The sequence below is a fragment of the Oryza glaberrima genome, chromosome 4 (assembly GCF_000147395.1).
Source record: "Oryza glaberrima chromosome 4, OglaRS2, whole genome shotgun sequence".
NCBI lineage: Eukaryota > Viridiplantae > Streptophyta > Magnoliopsida > Poales > Poaceae > Oryza > Oryza glaberrima.
The window spans coordinates 28,452,301-28,471,524 of NC_068329.1; the positions used below are offsets into that span (position 1 = coordinate 28,452,301).

A 19,224-nucleotide genomic window follows, 5' to 3' on the forward strand; every position below is an offset into this window, starting at 1 on the left:
TTTGCGACGGCCTAGGGTTTTAGCATTCTCACCACAGCGGCGGCGGCGGCGGGGGACACCGGATTTCCGCTCCGATGCCTCGTCAGCACGCGCCGGCGTTCACGCCGGAGGCGGCGTCGGCGTCGGCCACCGGCGGGGCCGGGGAGCGGCAGAGCCTCCCGGCGCTGCAGGCGAAGATGAAGCGCGACCCGGAGGGGTACGAGGAGGAGCTCCGCCAGCTGCGGCGCCACTTCGAGTCATCGGTGTTCCTCTTCCGGCAGCAGGCGGCACTGGCCTCCACGTCCTCGTCCGGCGGCGGAGGGGAGGTGGCCAAGGAGCTCGGCGACCTCGCGCTGTTCCTCGCCCACGTCGCGCCCTTCTACCCGGACGACCTCGCCGACTTGCCCGACCAGATTGGTGGCCTGCTTGACACCAACGCGCGCGCGCTGCCGTCCGGGCTCCGTGTGCACCTCGTGCAGGCGCTGATACTACTGGTGAATCGGAAGGTGACGCCTGTTTAGTTCATCTGTTCATTTCACATTAAGTTAATTTTGTTCAAATCGTGTGGATTGCAACGGGATTATCGTATGACTGTAGAGTAAATTCTCCTTGTATACATTGCTTTTTGATGTTTAGATTGTTGATCTGGAGGACACAATGGAGTTATTTATGGAGCTTCAAGTTATAGGGGACCGGGCTGTCAAAAAACTAGCATTCTCACATATTGTACACAGTATCAGGAGAATGAATCAGACCCACAAGAATGAAGCCAGGAATCGTAAACTGCAAAACATCCTTTTCACATTCCTACAGGTTTGTGACATACCACTATACCACACTTGCACTGATTAGTATTATCGGGTTTAACATAGTGGCAAGAATACATTCATGATTCTCTTCCTACCTCGTTTAGTTATGCATCTTGCTTCGCTGTTTCCCAGGGCGAGGAAGAGTCGAGAGCAAAGAGGGCCTTTACTATTCTATGTGATCTTCACCGTCGGAGGGTCTGGTTTGATGACCGCACAGCAAATGCTATATGCAATGCTTGTTTCCATGGTTCTTCTAGGTACATACTGCCAGCATCTTTGTGTTTATTAATAGGTGTTGATCTAAAATATATCTTTTACATGCAGAATTATGATAGCCGCTATTTCATTCCTTCTTGGGTATGAAAACGTTGAGCAAGAAGATGATAGTGATGCATCCAGCAGTGAAGATGAAGCTCAAAACCCTCAAATTATTCTTAGTAAAGAGGATGTTTACAAGGTTATTTGAATTTTTACCATTATTTCGATTTATAGTGTTTTACATCTTTTTTCTGTTACGTGCCTTCTGATTTAATGTATTTTATTGTCATATTACTTTCTCAGGCAAATCACAAGGGCACTGCTGCTACTAAGAAAAAGAAGAAAGCTAAATTGCAGCGTGTGATTCGTAGTATGAAAAGGCAACAACGTAAATCCACTGAGGACACTGGCTCCAATTATTATTCACCACTGACGTATTTAAAGGATCCTCAGGTGGGAAATGGTGTAATCCCATAATTGTTCAGAGTGTTATCATTTACATATTGACTGTTATATTGAAGCTTTCGTTTTTTGGCTGACAGGGTTTTGCTGAGAAGCTCTTCTCTCGGCTCCAGAAATGCAATGAGCGGTTTGAGGTTGGCCCCATTCCTTGTTCTGAAGATTCCTTGTTCTGTAAAGATTTAAAAAGTTATATATAATTGTCAGAACTATCATTACTTAGTACTTTTAGCTTTCTGCTGAAGTTTTATACATGAGTGTATATAGTTGGAACCAGCATTCAAGTAGGAGAATTGGAACCCAGATGTGCAATAGTTTATTTTTTAAACACAATGTCTGTTGTGAGTTCCATCCGATGGTTAAACGAAAATAAACGTTAATTCAAATTTAGAGAATGTTGGTTGGGTGCTTGCAGGTAAGGATGATGATGTTAAAGGTTATAGCGAGGACTATTGGGCTGCATCACTTGGTTTTGTTGAACTTCTATCCATATCTTCAAAGATACGTTCAGGTATGTTCTTAACTTGGCATGTGTTCTTCTTGTAGCAACCTTATGGTAGATATAATGTTTATCTATACTCTATACTAATATAAAAGATGGTAGTGGTGGTGGACCCACGGACTGTGAGTTGCGTATCTCTTAGCCCCCACATGCCATAGATCCCGTCGAAAGGAAAATATGACAATAGAATATTATGAAAATTTTCATCTTTACGAAATGACAGCAAAATTAGCATAATGATAATATAATAGACAATTAGAAAAAAAAACCGTTGCACCTCACGTGCATTATACTAGTTCATACTGGTTTTGATAATAAGTTTTCTACCTTTCTGTGATGCAGCCTCATCAACGAGATGTAACAACTTTACTTGCTGCAGCAGTACAGGCTTGCCATGATATGGTTGAAACACTTTTGCTCTTCTCCTATATTTCACTACTTATATCACTTCTTTTGCTTTGTCCAAATTCAGCTAAATTAATATGCTTCAATTTCAGGTGCCTCCTGATGCAGTTGAACCACTGTTTAAGCAGATAGTAAATCAATTTGTGCATGATCGTTCTCGCCCAGAGGTTTGCATAACACTCATCACATATCTAATATATTTAAGTATTTTCCAACTAACATGGCATATTTCTAACCAATCTCATTTTAGGCTATTGCTGTTGGCTTGAATGTTGTGCGAGAGATCTGCATGAGAATACCTTTGGTACTTACCTTGCTCAAATCTGTACTCTTGCTTTCTAGTGCTACTGACCTCTGACCAGACACCCCTTAAATTTGTGTGATGGATTCATTAAATTTTTATGGTGGTCATGTTTTGTTGTACCTAATTCCTGTGCCCTGGACATGCTCTAGTAGAAATTGTGATTTCATTTTTTTACTAGTCTTAAATGACTGGTTGCGTAGTCCAAACTCCAAAAGGATGTGATAGTCGATTGCTACAGGTTTTAAGCATATAAGTGTAACTTAATGAAGAATTGAAAAGGTATAAACATGGTTTTACCAGGCCACATTTAGTCTTGTGTAGCCTGACACGTTAGTCACTTATGCATGAGAAGTTGAGAACACACATGCAGGTTTGTATACTACATTACCACCTGAGGTACTGTGCGGGTTGTAAGATATTTAGGAAGATATTCTTGGTCTATTTATTTTATTCATCTAGCAGGCCTCTGTTAATCCTTCTGTTATACCTGCAGTTGATGAATGAAGATCTACTCCAGGACCTTGTTTTATACAAAAAGTCCCATGAAAAAGCTGTTTCCATTGCCGCTCGTTCTCTAATTACTTTATTCCGGGAGGTCAGTTCTTATCCTTTTGCATATTCTGTGATTTCTTTTTGTTCACTTCAGCTAAACCTTCTTTTGGTTTGGGTTCAGATCTGTCCTTCTCTGCTAGTCAAGAAAGATCGTGGGCGTCCTGCTGATCCGAAGGCTCGACCAAAAGCATTCGGCGAAGCAACTATCGCTTCTGATGTGCCTGGAGCTGAGTTGCTAGATGAAGACTTTTCATCAGAAGGGGAAGGCTCAGACGATGCGTCTGATGCTTTTGATTCTAATGATGAGAAAGAGTTGCAATCTGCTCGTGGTACTAAACAAAATTTGGATGGTTCGTCTGAAGCAAACAAGCTTGACACAGATGAAGGTATGAAAGAGGAAGATCAACTATCTGGGGATGAAGATGATACAGAGGAACTAGATGAGGATCAAGACATCTCTGACAATGATAGTGAAGAAAATGATGATGAGCTAGAATGTGACTCTGATATGGATGAGGAGAATGATGTATCTGAATCTGATGATGATGAGGAACTCAGTGAGAAATTGGATGATTCTGATGAAGGCTCTGATCAGGATGATGACAGTGACCAGGATGATAAGTCAAAAAACAGCAGTCGCAAGGCAAATAAGAGAAAGTTGAGTGATTATATAGGGCAACTTAATGCTGCAGATGCAAGCCTTCGAGCTCTGAAGAAGTTGGCAGGAGCCAAGAAGGCTGAAGCTTCGTGCGATGAAGCTGGTAAAATCTTATCTGATGAAGATTTTAAGCGTATTAAGGAGCTAAAGGTATGGGAGTTTTTTCCAGCTGTAGTTCATGCTGTGGAGCTTTCTTTTGGGAAAGAAAGTGAAGTTGTGTATATCTGACATTGTTATGAGTTTCAGGCAAAAAAAGAAGCAAAACTGGCTCTGGCACAACATGGACTCGGCAAGGGCCATGACACAAAATCAGTAACCTTTAAAATGCCTTCTTCTGATCAGCTTAGTCTGAAACGGGTTGACCCATCCAAGCTTGAGGTGCATTTTCTCTCTTCCCCTCCCGCATTGCACTCGTGCCAGCGCGCTCATGCACACACATCCACACTTTGCTTATATGAACATCTTCCTTTATGTAGGCTCACATAAAGAGAAAGCTTACGAAAGAGGAGAGATTAGAAATGGTGAAGGCTGGAAGAGAGGATAGAGGAAAATACCAAGCAAGAACAGCTGTGAAACAGAAAAAGGTATTCGTTTATATGATCCTCCTTTTTGGTGCTTATTTTGACCTATGTTGGCTATATGGCACAACCTTGTGAAATCTGATCATGAATTGTTCTTTCGTAGTTGCTTTTATTCCTTCTCTACTTATATGCTTCTCATTGCGTTTTAGACCGGTGGCTTGAGCAATAGGCAGAAACAACACAAGAAGAAAATGCCCCTCGCTGCAAGCAGAGCGAAGGCAGCGCGTTCTCGACAGGAGAAGAAAAAACTGCAAAAGCGCTCGGGAAAGCAATTCAGAGGACGGAAGGCGTGGAAATGAGGGATATTTTGTACTTGCGTTTGCCAATTCTTGTGGTCTACTGGCCAAAATTTTGACTCCTTCAGTAATGATTTTCGTATACAAATATGGTTTCACACACCGTGTATCATCGATTTTTCAAGTGCTGGTGTATTCTTTTGTGAGTGGAGAGAATGAAGCCGGTATATCATCGCTCACAGTGGTTGCTCTATGAATTTGGACAGTACTCGTATCCAGAAGGTTCAGCATCACGTGTCCTCCTGGCCCAGTGTCTATACGTTGCAGTGACTCCAGCGAGAGCCACAATTACGATATGATAAATGCTCTGTTTCTGCTTTGATGAGACTGGTTCGATTAGGCCAGCAACCTCACCTCTCCTATAGGCTGTGTTTAGCGTAAAGTTTGGATTTTGGTTAAAATTAGAGATGATGTGACTGAAAAGTTACCTGTATGACAGGTTAATATGATGAAAAAGGACTGAAGTTTAGATCCAAACTTTGGATTACACACGGACGGATTCAGATCATGTGCAGTTATAGCTATGAATGCAACTTAAGAACTGCATGCAATTTCAGCCATCCATTTCTGTGATCAACTGTTCAGATCTAGTGATACAATGAACGCACTAACAGTATTTTGTGCTACAGTATTTCTGCTACAGTACGATGAATAGTGCACCTCGCTGATCTGGACCGTTCCATCTACATCCGTTGATGAAAACTGGTACTGTCTAAATTGCAGTCCCAGTAGCGACTGCAGCTGATCCGGATTCAACACGGACATAGTAAACCCTCTTGTTGCTTCGATGAGACTGGTCCTTAGCACAATCATCAAACCACGACCATTAAATCAGTGCTTGGTGTTCTATTGGGTTAAGGAATTCTCGATCGTTCTCTGCTTGTAGGAAATCGAGCCGACTGACCAGCGATGTCGGCGGTTGAGAGGAAGACGGCGTGCGTCACCGGCGGCAACGGGTACATCGCTTCGGCGCTCATCAAGATGCTGCTGCAGAAGGGATATGCTGTCAACACGACAGTCAGAAACCCCGGTGAGATTCTTCTTCTTCAGTTCATAATTTCGTGCATACTCGTGCATAGATTTGCAGTAGCATCAGTGGTTTTAACCTCGTTTTTCTTTTCTTTTTTTTTAAAAAAAAAGGAATTTGGTTTTAGCCTCTGAAACTGCTGCTACACATTGCAATTTTGAGTCGCAGAAAACATGGAGAAGAACTCCCACTTCAAGGACTTGCACGCACTTGGTCCCCTGGCGGTCTTCCGCGCCGACTTGGAGGAGGAAGGCAGCTTCGACGAGGCGGTCGCCGGCTGCGATTACGCCTTCCTCGTCGCTGCTCCGGTGAACCTCAAGTCAGAGAACCCTCAGGTATTACATAGCCGTCTACAACAATTTAAGTCTATAGAAAATTTAATAATATTTATAACATCAAATTAGTTTCATTAAAAATAACTTTGAATATATTTAGATGGTATGTTTGTTATATGTGAGAAATGTTCTGTATTTTTTTTATGAACTTATCATAATAAAACATAATTAGAAAAGAGTTAAATCATCTTATAGTATAAAACGGAGGAAGGGGAAACATATTTTTAGATTATCTTTATGGATTTAGCTAGATGGTGGTTGCCACTCCTCAAGTCTCTTATGGTTGCCAGGCCATTAATGATACTAAGTATTCCTCCATAAAAATGTCTCTTTGCACTTCACTCTTCATTGTTGGCTTATGCTTACATTTACAAGCTAACATTTAAAATTTAGAACTTAATTTTAAGTTTGATATTTTTCTCATCATAGTTTATTTTTATTTACTAATAAGCGATTTAAATAAGCGAAACAATGCTACTTTCTGTTGCGATGACACAGACACATACACAGAATCACATACACGTACTTCTTTTGTCTCATAAAAACCAATCTAGTACTCGATGTGACATATCCTAATACTATGAATCTGAATATATCTCTATCCAAATTCGTTATATTAAAATGTATCATAATTAGTTGTAGATTTTTTTTTGGACGAAGGAAGTAGTTTTGTTTTTTACTTGGTCAGCCTGATGGTAATGACAGAAAGAACTGGTGGAAGCCGGTGTACGAGGCACTCTGAACGTGATGAGGTCGTGCGTGAGAGCCGGCACGGTGAGGCGCGTGGTCCTCACATCGTCGGCGGCCGCCGTCTCCGGCAGGCCGCTGCAAGGCGACGGCCATGTCCTCGACGAGTCGTCATGGTCCAACGTCGACTACCTCAGCTCACCAGCCAACAAGACATCTCCCGGAAAGGTACACACAAAATTACAGATTTTATTTAACACAGGTCAGTCAATCAGAGGCTCAGAGCCCATTAAATCGGCCACATGAGTACAGCTCCGTGTGCTGATGCAATCAGCGTTTGCAATTTCGGTTCGAAATTTCCGGCAAGCATTTACTTCATCCAAATATTTCATATTTTTTTTTAATTTAGAAAAAAATATTTAAATTCGGTCAAGATTTGTTTAAATTTCAAACTTTTTTGGGTCCCTGATAGATTTGTGCATATCGAAAATAGTAAGACATGGATGCAATGCAGGCGTACTCGCTTTCGAAGGTTCTTTCAGAGAAGGAAGCGAGCAGGGTCGCGGAGGAGAACGGCATCAGCCTGGTGACCGTTTGCCCGGTGGTCACCGTTGGCCCGGCGCCGGCAGCGGAGGCCAAACCGTGCGTCGCCGCCGTCCTCTCCTTGCTCTCCGGTGATAACTAATCGAATCAAGAACCGGCCGGTCCATGGCAAATGCGGCAACGAAAAGCAATTCCTGTGAAATTTATTTGTTCATCTCTTGATTTTCTTTCAGGCGACCAGGAGATGATCAGCACCGTGAAGCTCATGGAGAAGGCCACCGGCGGGCTAATGCTGGTCCACGTCGACGACCTCTGCCGCGCCGAGATATTCCTCGCCGAGAAGCCGCCGCCGCCGGCGGCGGCGGCGGCGGAGAGGTACATCTGCTGCGGCCTCAGCGCCACCATGCTGCAGCTCGCCCGCTTCCTGGCGGCCAAATACCCGGAGTACAATGTCGACGTCGCCGCGTAAGATCGAGCTGATCTCACTGAGTAATAATTCCCCATGCGTCTCCATGATCTTATCGAGAGCTCTGACGATGGTGAACTTTCATGCAGCCTCGGCGACCTCCCGGAGAAGCCGAGGATCCGCCTCTCGTCGGAGAAGCTCGCCGGAGAAGGGTTCGAGTTCAAGAACAGGACGCTGGACGAGATGTACGATGATGCCTTCTTGGAGTACGGTAGAGCCCTCGGGATTCTGCCATACTGATAACGATGTTGTTCCCCTCGTATATCATCTGTTTCTCTGGTGGTGATCACAACGAAAGGATGCAAATCTTAGCGTACATTACCACCGGTAGCAGCAACAGCGAGAACAGTTTCAAGTTCAAAAATTAATTGTATGAGATGCATATATACTACTTCATACAATAATTTTTTAAACTGATTTTTAGGAGCTCTTTAAAACTGATATTCAAAACTTTGATCAGAACCAAATGGCTCGTTAGAACATAATGCCCTATTTGAATGGGAGAGACTTATATTCTCAGAGAAATATAAGTCCCTCCTATCCAAGCAGCCCCTAAGTCTATAGGGTGGGTGGGGAGAGGAGCAACAATGTTGGTTAGATGGCTTAATTGCTGTTCCCGGATTTTTTTTTATATAAAAGACACGTTGAACGAATACTCTTGACCTCCTTTTCTATTGGAGCACTTTAAGTCACCAACATATAGATCCTTCTTACTTCCAAAATATAAATATTTTTAGAATAGTGTCAAGATAATTTTTTTAACTTCAACTAAAAGTAGAAAAAAATCAATCATGTAAAATTGATGTTACTAACCCTGTTTGTTTCAACTTAAGATTATTGTAATCTAGATTATTAAATCAGATTACTCTAAGCTGGATTATAATAAGCTGACATAAAATAAGCTACGTGTTGTTTGTTTCTCTGGATTATTAGTGACATCTAAGGATAGTGGGTCTTTAGCCACTCAATAATCTGGAAAAAGCTCCTCTAGAGAAGATTATTGGATTATAGTAATCTGGCTTATAGATTATAATAATCTAGCATAATAATCTACTTGTTTGTTTCAGCTTACTCCTAATAATCCAGATTATAATAATCTTAAGCTGAATCAAACAGGGCCTAAATTTATCATTAAACAAACTATCATAATATGCAACTCTTTTTTATTTAAAACATTTTAGTTTTATATATATAATTGATCAAAATAGCATCTCGAAAACTGTGTCCAAGTTTAAAAATGTTTATATTTTGGAACGAATAGAGTATGTATCCACATGTTAGTGATCCTAAAATCACTTGATTTAAATCAAAGGATCTCAGTCTAGGATAAATCAGGGTACCTACGTTTGCTACTACTAATCAAAGACCCACAAGACACATACTCCCTCCGTCCCCAAAAAAACAAATCTAGTACTGGATGTCTACCAATCTGAACATGAATAGGGATATGTCCAGATTTATAGTACTAGGATATGTCACATCCAGTACTAAGTTGTTTTTTTATGGGTCATACTCCCTCCGTCCAAAAAGAACCAATTCCTGGCTATGAATCTGGACAAGACTACCAGGAATTGGTTTTTTTGGAACGGAGGGAGTAGGGTGTAAGCATTGAGCATGCTATGTATATATTCCTACTTCTTTCATTCCAATATAAATACACTTAATGCATAATATAAATACACTTAGTATATGATGTGATATATTCTAATACACATACTCTTCTCTCAAAGTAGTTGTACCTCCCAATATGATGGAGATCTATGACCACGAGACATGACAACACCAACAATGACCCCGACCAAAAGCAACCTCAGTACGCTCTGCTCAGTGCTTGGGGTCCTAGCTGCTCCTATTTGGTGCGTGAAGCAATCCTCACTCTTTCTTCGTCTACTAGGAGAGGCGAAGTAGCCAACTAGCCGCGGCGATGTCGGCTGTTGAGAGGAAGACGGCGTGCGTCACCGGCGGCAGCGGGTACATCGCTTCGGCGCTCATCAAGATGCTGCTGCAGAAGGGATACGCTGTCAAGACGACAGTCAGAAACCCCGGTGAGATTCTTCTTTACTTCTCACCCCAACAATGGTTTGCAGATGTCTTCAGTTCATTGATTTTGTGTATACGGTGATAGATCCGGGCAGTAACAGCATGCTGTGTGCATAGAAGATTTTGTGGTGTTCTGCTTGGTAGAAGATAAATGCTGATGTTTGATTTGTTTCAAGTTGATATGACCCGAAGATAACTATTTCGGGAATTCACAAGAACACCATTGGTTTGGCCTCTGAAACTGCTGCGCATTGTGATTTTGAGTGCCAGATGACATGGAGAAGAACTCTCATTTCAAGGAGTTGCAAGCACTAGGCCCCTTGAAGATCTTCCGCGCCGACTTGGAAGAGGAAGGCAGCTTCGACGAGGCGGTTGCCGGCTGCGATTACGCCTTCCTCGTCGCCGCTCCGATGAACCTCAAGTCTCAGAATCCTGAGGTAAATGCATGCAGACACGTAGCACATCTCCCACCAAACTCAGTGCCATTGTGGGGCCAAGTGCCACTCGATGTTGTCCACTTGTCCTAGGTAGTAATTGTCACTTGCCAGTTAGCCACTCACTCTCACTCAAGTCTCTGATCGCTGCCAGGCCACTGTTGATTAGATATCAATTATGTCACATTAATTACTATTCCTTCCTCCAAAATAAGTTTGTTTTTTACCTATCTCACACAAACCAATATTTACCTACAAGCCTATAATATACTCACTTTATTAAATCCCAATATAATTTTCTATTTTTATTTATTCTCAATACATATATACTATCATATTTTCAAGAACTCTAATGTAATGATTAGTTAAAAATAAATTTATTTTGGGATAAATGGGAGAGGCTTATCATACTTTCACAAAGTTTGATGTAATGATTACTTTAAAAATAAATTTATTTTGGGATAAATAGAAAAGTCTAAAACTGAATTTATTATAGAACGGAAGGAATAATATTTCCTCCCATAAAAATCTTGTCTCTGAAATAATAATAATAATAATAATAATAATAATAATAATAATAATAATAATAATAATAATAATAAACAACTTTATTCTGTACGTGTCCAATCCAATACTACGTTGTTTTATTTAGAAACGGGAGAGTACTTTTACTTGTATCGTCACGATTAATTTACTTGGTTTGTCTAGTAAATCCTCTCCATAATAACCAGCTGAAATAACGATCTAGAGTATTATTTGGTAATGGCAGAAAGAACTGTTGGAAGCCGGCGTCCAAGGCACTCTGAACGTTCTGAGGTCGTGCGTGAAAGCCGGCACGGTTAAGCGCGTGATCCTCACATCGTCGGCGGCCGCCGTCTCCGGCCAGCCGCTGCAAGGAGACGGCAACGGCAGCAGCCATGTCCTGGACGAGTCGTCCTGGTCCGACCTCGACTACCTCAGATCAACCAACGGGATATCTCCTGCTCAGGTACACACAAACTTACAAAATTTTACATGTTCAGTCAGAGTTGATAGTACAGTCGCTTGCGTGAGAGCACAGCGGTGGTGTTTGCGCTGCAGGCTTACGCGATCGCCAAGGTTCTCTCGGAGAAGGAAGCGAGCAAGCTGGCGGAGGAGAACGGCATCAGCTTAGTGGCGGTGTGCCCGGTCGCCACCGTCGGCGCGTCGCCGGCGCCGGTGGCCAACGAGAGCGTCGCCAACGTCCTCTCCTTGCTGTCCGGTGAGTACGTAAGCACCGGCAGTATTGTTTGGAGATCATGGATGGAAACTCTTTCCCTCCGCACGGAAAACGGAACGGTCCATTAACACGTGATTAATTAAATATTAGTTAACTTTTTTTAAAAAAATAGATTAATTTGATTTTTTTAAGCAACTTTCATATAGAAAGTTGCTGCAAAAGCACATTGTTTAGCAATTTGAAAAGCATGCGCGAGGAAAACGAGAGAGAAGGTTGAGAACCCTGAGTAGCAAACACGACCTAAGTGTGCCAGAATAAACTCCTTCTTCTAAAAACCGAACCTAGCATTAGAATGTAATATAATTTGGTATAACGAGAGTTTTTATGGTATGGAAGGACTATCTGGTTCGGACTCAAGTGTCCGATTCGATTTCAGGCAACGAGGAGATCAACACCCTGAGAATGATTGACCAGTACTCCGGCGGGCTGAAGCTGGTTCACGTCGACGACCTCTGCCGCGCCGAGATATTCCTCGCCGAGAAAGCGTCGCCGTCGCCGTCGGGGAGGTACATCTGCTGCGCCCTCAACACCACCATACGGCAGATCGCCCGTTCCCTGGCCGCCAAATACCCGCACTACAACGTTGACATCGATGCGTAAGACAAAATCATGAACTGGTCTCAAAGATTATGCGTGTCCACTGCGAGCTGACTCCGACGGTGGTGGCGGAACATGCAGACTCGGCGGCGGCCTCCCTGAGAAGCCGACGATCCTCCTCTCGTCGGAGAAGCTGACCAGTGAAGGGTTCGAGTTCATGTACAAGACGGTGGATGAGATGTACGATGATGCCTTCGTGGAGTACGGCATGGCACTCGGGATTCTGCACTACTGACGCCGACGACAATGCTGTTACTACCCAGCTTCGCAACCAAACGGCTCTTGCAAAAATAAGTATGTGTAAAACAGCAGTGAATTTGTTCCCATCCGCTTTTATGAAAAACGTGCCTATTGACACGTCAAACTGTTCAATAAAATTGTGCTCCTTTCAACATTTTCTCAATTTCTACCCCTCAATTTTCACATGCACAATTACCAAACGATTAAACAATATGTTTTTTACAAGATAAAAGTATAGAAAAGTTGTTTTAAAAAACCATATCAATTCTTTTTTCAAGTTTTTCAGTTAAATAGTATTTAATTAATCATGCGCTAATCCGTCACTCCGTTTTATGTGTCGGGAGGAAAGGATTCACAACCCTCACTAAAGAACACAACCTAATTGTGGCTCTATGATTTTCTTTTTTGAAACAAGCAAGAGATCTGTCATTTCATTAAGTAGCAAAGAAAATATTCTGGTGGAACAACGAAGCCTCGCAAGGTCTTTCAAGGTCCCCAGTTCAGCATCTGAAGATCAGGTCGTGTTAGGCCGTGTTTAGTTCCAAAATAATTCTTCAAACTTTCAACTTTTTCATCACATCAAAACTTTTCTACACACACAAACTTCTAATTTTTCCATCCCATCGTTCCAATTTCAACAAAACTTCCAATTTTGGTGTGAAATAAACACAACCTTAGTGTGGGAAAGTTATTACAGAGATGCGAAGACAACTTCTCCCTCCTTTTCTAAATATTTGACGCCGTTTGATTTTTTTAAACATGTTTGATCATTCGTCTTATTCAAAAAAATATGTAATTATTAATTTTTTTCTATCATTTAATTCATTGTTAAATATACTTTCATGTATAAATATAGTTTTACATATTTCACAAATTTCTTTGAATAAGATGAATGATCAAGCATGTGCTAAAAAGTCAACGGTGTCAAACATTTAGAAACATAGGGAGTACTAATAACATGAACTAACTTGCTAGCTTTTTTTTTTTATGCTAGCTCTCTCAGCTCAACTTTGCGGGCATCGCAGGAATTACTTTTTGGTATGATTAATCACACACACAAACGAGAAGTCCAATTCGCAGGCATGCAGCGTTGGGTTACTTTTCAATGGCGCGTGTGCTGTTCCTCTCTCGCTTTTGTTTGCATAGAGAAAGAAACGGATCCTATCATTTTCAACGATGTTAAATCGTCACAGGCTTCAGCGTCAGATGTACTACTCCTACGTGATAGGCGCAGAGTATGTCCCTCAAGACCGCAGTGCCATCATCACACTGAAACAATGAAACTACATGACTATCATCTACTTCTTCTGTCCCCAAAAAAAAAGTTTAATTCTAAGGATGAACCTGCACACACATGTCATCTGAGAAGATAAGATGATCCTTTTTTCTTGGAGCAAAAGCTTTACCTTTTGAAAACACGATCGACCGCATTAAAAATGTGAAGCGTGAGATGTTCATCGATCGACATAATCGATCAGTGCAGGTCATTATCTAAGGAAGGAAAATCAATCAGAAGAGCAGGTATGGTGCATGCATCACGAAAAGCATTTCTTGTTCTGCCTCTCTGTCTGGCGACTGGCGTCGTCGCTTGTAAAATAGTGTTGGCTAAGTCAAATGCATTATGTTCCTGCTCTCCTGGATTTGTCCTGGCAAGTGCCACAACAGCGCAATCAGCAAAAGAAACCTCATCATCAGTGTGCTGCTCGGATTCTACCTGGGAGTAAACCCAAGTCACCTTCTCTGTCACAGGAGAGGTATTAACTGACCGGAGAGAGAGAGAGAGACGACGATGTCGTCGGAGGTTGAGAGGAAGACGGTGTGCGTCACCGGCGGCAACGGGTACGTTGCTTCATTGCTCGTCAAGATGCTCCTGGAGAAAGGATACGCTGTTCAGACAACCGTCAGAGATCCCAGTGAGATTCTACTCCCTTTCTTTCTTGTTACATGTTTTTCCAGTGTTCAGTTTTAACTGAAAATCGAAGAACATGTCATCAGTTCATAATTTGTTTCAGAGGAGTATTTGCACGTTCAGTTTTGGGATTGATTGTGTCAGTACAATTTTGGTTTGGCCTCTGAAACTGCTTTTGTAACTCTGAATTTCAGATAACCCAGAGAAGGTCTCCCATTTCAAGGACATGGAAAAACTCGGCCCCCTGAAGGTCTTTCGCGCCAACTTGGAGGATGAAGGCAGCTTCGACGAGGCCGTCGCCGGCTGCCACTACGCCTTCCTCGTCGCCGCTCCGGTGTACGACAAGAGCCACAAGTCCGACGATCTCGAGGTGACCACTGCTGCAACCTGCAAGCTCGATTAGTATCTGTAGTCAGTTAGTTAGTTACTGAATTCTGAACTTGGCCATGGCAGAAAGAGATAGTCCAAGGCGGCGTCGAGGGCACACTGAACGTGATGAGGTCGTGCGCGAGAGCCGGCACGGTGAAGCGCGTGATCCTGACGTCGTCGACGGCCGCCGTCTCCAGCCTGCGGCCGCTGGAAGGCGCCGGCCATGTCCTCGACGAGTCGTCCTGGTCCGACATCGAGTACCTCAGATCCATGGAGAAGCTGTCGCCGACGCAGGTACACATATATACACACGAGCTGTTCCATGTCACTGAACCACAGCAATGTCTCGTAGAACATGAGTTCGGCGCCATTGTTGCTGCATGCACTGCAGGCGTACTCGATCTCCAAGGTTCTTTCGGAGAAGGAGGCGACCAAGTTCGCGGAGGAGAACGGTCTCAGCCTGGTGACCCTCTGCCCGGTCGTCGCCGTCGGAGCATCGCCGGTGGTGAGGGTTGATACCAGCGTCCCGGCCTGCCTCTCGTTGATAACCGGTGAGGAACTATCTAGCGATCACCGAATGAATGAAACAAGAAGCAATCCAAGAACTCGACTTCTGAACGTTTTTGGGTCGCTGCATCGATGATCTGTGAATTTTTTTTTTCAGGCGACGAGGAGATGATGAACATCCTCAAGGGCATCGAGAAGGCGTCCGGGTGGTCGATGCCGATGGTCCACATCGAGGACGTGTGCCGCGCCGAGATCTTCGTCGCCGAGGAGGAGTCCGCGTCGGGGAGGTACATCTGCGGCAGCCTCAACACCACGGTCACCGAGATCGCCGGCTTCCTGGCGGCCAAGTACCCCCAGTACAACGTCAGATGCGATTGGTAATTAAGAAATTAAGCTTTATGCATTCGTGCATTTGGTTATCTGAATCTGATCATGCGTTGCTATGTACGCAGCATCGAAGAGCATCACCCCGAGAAGCCGACCATCTCGCTCTCGTCGGCGAAGCTCATCGGCGAAGGGTTCGAGTTCAAGTACAAGAACCTGGACGAGATGTACGACGACCTCGTCGCGTACGGCAAGGCCCTGGGGTTGATCCCCAACTGATGGTGATGATGGGCGGCGTAATTCCACTGCTTTGGCGATTACGACCAAACGTGTGTTGCTTTCAAAAATACTATTGTGTCTAGCATTCTATTGCTACATTGCTAGTAGTACTAGTACCAAGTTCCAATACATTTGGCGGTTTGGCTGTAATCCGTTCTGTTCATGTAAGAGGAGGATTGAGAATTTGAGATCCTCTTAGGGGGTAGGCTGTCTAATTCTCCGGAAAGGATTAGCTGAAATCCCCTAATAGTTTTTGCAAGACCAATATACTTTCCCGGAGAACCGGTAAAAACTTCTGCCACAAAAAAAGGTTGTGTTTAGTTTCTTGGCCAAAATTTTTTTTAGTATATGGACATACATTTTAAGTATTAAACGTAGACTAATAACAAAACAAATTACAGATTCCGCATATAAACTGCGAGACGAATTTATTAAGCCTAATGTGTCCATCATTAGTAAATATTTACTGTAGCATCACATTATCAAATCATGGCGTAATTAAACTCAAAAGATTCGTCTCGCAATTTACATGCAAACTGTGTAATTAGTTTTTTTTTTCACAAATAATACTCTATGCACGTGTCCAAACATTCGAAGTGACCTTTTTAACAAAAAAAAATAAATCTAAACACGGACTAAGCCACATGACTTTGAGTCACTAACATGTGGGCTCTCTTTACTATGGATCCACGTGTCAGTCACTATAAAGTCACCTGACTTAAGGTAGATGAGCTCAATCCGTAATGGGAATGTTGTGGTCTGGCACGCGTTGAAAAAAAAAAACACTCTCTGAACAGCGTTTCTACCTGCTGCGACACTGCTGCTGCTGTCAGGTGCAGCCGTGCAGGTTGAGAAGGCCAAGGCCACAAATCGATCGGTCAATTGCTCACGCTACACGACGGCATGCGGATGCGGGCAATGCGAGCATGCAAAAACCTCAGACGTCACACGCTGCCTGGCTCTGTCACGTACTGGCCACCTCGTGTTTCACCTGGGCACGGTGGCCGGCCTGATCTTTTGTGCAGTGCGTGGACGAGATTTTTGAGCGCGACGGGCACGTAACCAGGCACCGGGGCGATGGATGCGCGGCAAGCCGGCAAGGCGGCAACGACAATATCCTTGGCATCAACCTCCGCCGGTCGTCAACGTGGGACAAGGCGAACGGTGGAAATTAGTGCAGAGAAATCAGTCAACGGATCGCGCATGCGACCTCCCGCTCACTCCCGGCGCGTGGTCGCGCTCCTGGTCGCGCATTCCCGATCCCCTTCCTCGCGGGCTCGCGGCCCACCGCGGCCTGCTAGCTTTCTAGCGCGCGCGATGGGCTGCCCCTGCCTGCTCGGCATCAGCCCCAATTAGGAAAAAGTGCACCGAAGGTCCCTCAACTTGTCAGCGAGATACAAAATCATCCTCGAACCGCAAAACCAGATATGCGGGGTTTCTTAACTATACAAAACCGATCATCCATGATCCCTCGCCGGTTTTTACGCTGGATTTGTCCTACGTGGCGGATGAGTCAGCATGGGACCTACGTGGAACCCACGCCACCTCATCTCTTCCCTCTTATTTCCCCTCTTCTCCCTTTCTCTCTCTCACTTTTCTCAGCCGGCGACGGGCGGCGCGGCGGGGGAGGAGGCCGCCGGGGGGAGGGGAGAGGAGAAGGTCCGGCAGACGGCGTCGCGCCGGCGGAGGCAACGCCGCCGTCAGCATCCTCCCTTCCTCCTCTCTCTCTCTCTCTCTCTCTCTCTCTCTCTCTCTCACTCTTTTCTCCTGTTGCAAGCCGGCCGGCAACGAACATAGTGGCGCGGCGGCGCCACCGGGGAGGGTGGTGCTGCGTGGGGCACGCGGCAGAGGTGGGCGGCGCCGGTGCCGAGGAGGAGGAGGTCGTGGCACTGTCGTCGTCGTCGTCCTCGGCGTCGAGGAAGAAGGTGGGCGCGGCGGCGGAGGCTAGGGGGTTGCCGCGGCTGGTGCGGTACAAGGTGCTGGTGCTCGTGCTCGTGCTGCAGTTTCTGTACAGCAGGCAGGCGTCGGTGGCGGCGCCCAATAGCGGGCCGCTCCCGGGGTGCGGCGCCTGGGGTTGCTGGCACACGCGGTGCGGCGCTGCCGTCGACCTCGCCCTCGACACGCTGGAAGCTTGTGTACGCGTCATTCTATCTTGGGAAACATGGCTGCAGTGCTGCACGGTTTGAACTTCAGATTTATCTGGTAAAGATCAAATGGTGAACTGAAAACAGTAGGTGTCCATCTTGTTCAGGCAGAGATGTGTTTATAAACTTCAGAATCTGTATTACTCCTGGTCGAGGTAGAAGTTGATACTTGGAAATTGGAATGATAAACAGATGATATTCTCGTTGTTTATACACAGGACAAGCTACAGGTTTCGCAGAATTAAAATGCATACGAATGCAAAGAGAATTTGTCCTCTGCTTGCAAGGGGCCAATGATGTATACTGTATGAGAAGACCAACAAAAAGATCCCTGTAAGAGATTCTGGGCAATGTTCAGAGTTCAGAGACTTGCAAACTCTCAGATGATGGACAGTGTCATCGACCATAACCCGGTCAGAATGTCTCTATACCAATTTTGCACAAATCTGACGACGTGATATATATCATAATCGAGCTGAAAAGATTAGCATTGGCTAGCTACAAACAGCAAGTTGACAGGCTATAATAATCTCATACTATACTCCTACTTGAAAAGGATTCAAAAGATTGCTTCTTTATACTGTACTGACGATGGTAGAACTGTACTACAGTATAGAATTCAGTCTAGGTTCTTCAGACTTGCCAATGGCTTGAACAAGAATAAAAACAGAGACATCTTTCGAACTGAAGAAGCAACCATCAAAATAAAAAGGCTCGTGAATTACAGTATATTGGAGCTGAAGAAGCAATGTTCAGCTTTCCATCCACACTAGCCGCGGCAACCCCCTAGCCTCCGCCGCCGCCGCGCCCACCTTCTTCCCCGACGCCGGGGACGACGACGACGACAGCGCCACGTCCAAGTCCGCCTCCGGTGGTTCCCCGGCCATCCCGCCTCCGACAACGGCGCCATGCTTTCCGCCGCCGAGGGATACGACGGCGAGGACCGCGTCAGCGCGCTCCCCGACGACCTCCTCGTCGCCCGCCTCCCGTCAAGGACGCGACTCGCACCGCCGCGCTCGCCTCCCGCTGGCGGCGCGTCGGGAGCCCCACGCCGCTCATCCTCCGCGGCAAGCCCCTTGTGCGCCGGCGTGGAGGGCCCTAGGGGCGGCGAGGTCGACGATGGCCGCCGCCCACGGCGAGGTCCCCGTGGAGGCGGTGGTGGCCAGCGCGTGGAGGAAGCGCGGCGGCGGCGGCGCTGGTCGCCGATCTCCTCCTCTCCGCCGCCGAGGCCGTGGGCGTTGCAGCCGTCGACCGCGCCCTCG

At 45.2% G+C, this 19,224-nt stretch overlaps 3 protein-coding genes across 4 annotated transcripts; all 3 read left to right on the forward strand.

The window, feature by feature from the left end:
* Positions 1 to 4,970, forward strand: LOC127770514 (uncharacterized). The gene is made up of 15 exons (XM_052296254.1): positions 1 to 485; positions 616 to 792; positions 921 to 1,045; positions 1,113 to 1,245; positions 1,350 to 1,499; positions 1,589 to 1,642; positions 1,921 to 2,016; positions 2,350 to 2,409; positions 2,505 to 2,579; positions 2,663 to 2,716; positions 3,210 to 3,311; positions 3,390 to 4,076; positions 4,173 to 4,304; positions 4,403 to 4,510; positions 4,657 to 4,970. The coding sequence occupies exons 1-15, from the start codon at positions 75 to 77 to the stop codon at positions 4,804 to 4,806; spliced, it is 2,514 nt and encodes an 837-aa protein (XP_052152214.1). The 5' UTR covers positions 1 to 74; the 3' UTR covers positions 4,807 to 4,970.
* Positions 4,971 to 5,497: 527 nt separating this feature from the next.
* On the forward strand, positions 5,498 to 8,539 carry LOC127770516 (anthocyanidin reductase ((2S)-flavan-3-ol-forming)-like). 2 transcript variants are annotated; one of them, XM_052296259.1, is made up of 7 exons: positions 5,498 to 5,569; positions 5,690 to 5,833; positions 5,944 to 6,165; positions 6,871 to 7,080; positions 7,367 to 7,526; positions 7,629 to 7,860; positions 7,951 to 8,539. In XM_052296259.1, exons 3-7 carry the CDS (start codon positions 6,004 to 6,006, stop codon positions 8,099 to 8,101), a joined length of 915 nt encoding a protein of 304 aa, XP_052152219.1. In that variant the 5' UTR covers positions 5,498 to 5,569; positions 5,690 to 5,833; positions 5,944 to 6,003; the 3' UTR covers positions 8,102 to 8,539. The 2 variants fall into 2 exon arrangements, with proteins under 2 accessions (XP_052152219.1, XP_052152218.1); XM_052296258.1 differs by lacking the exon at positions 5,498 to 5,569 and having other exon boundaries at positions 5,590 to 5,833; positions 5,999 to 6,165; positions 7,951 to 8,531.
* A 1,115-nt stretch (positions 8,540 to 9,654) lies between these two features.
* On the forward strand, positions 9,655 to 15,850 carry LOC127770942 (uncharacterized). Its single transcript, XM_052296708.1, has 12 exons — positions 9,655 to 9,906; positions 10,172 to 10,338; positions 11,105 to 11,323; positions 11,416 to 11,575; positions 11,952 to 12,189; positions 12,272 to 12,422; positions 14,202 to 14,343; positions 14,534 to 14,709; positions 14,793 to 15,002; positions 15,100 to 15,259; positions 15,373 to 15,592; positions 15,668 to 15,850. Exons 1-12 carry the CDS (start codon positions 9,786 to 9,788, stop codon positions 15,816 to 15,818), a joined length of 2,115 nt encoding a protein of 704 aa, XP_052152668.1. The 5' UTR covers positions 9,655 to 9,785; the 3' UTR covers positions 15,819 to 15,850.
* The last annotated feature ends 3,374 nt before the right edge of the window (positions 15,851 to 19,224 follow it).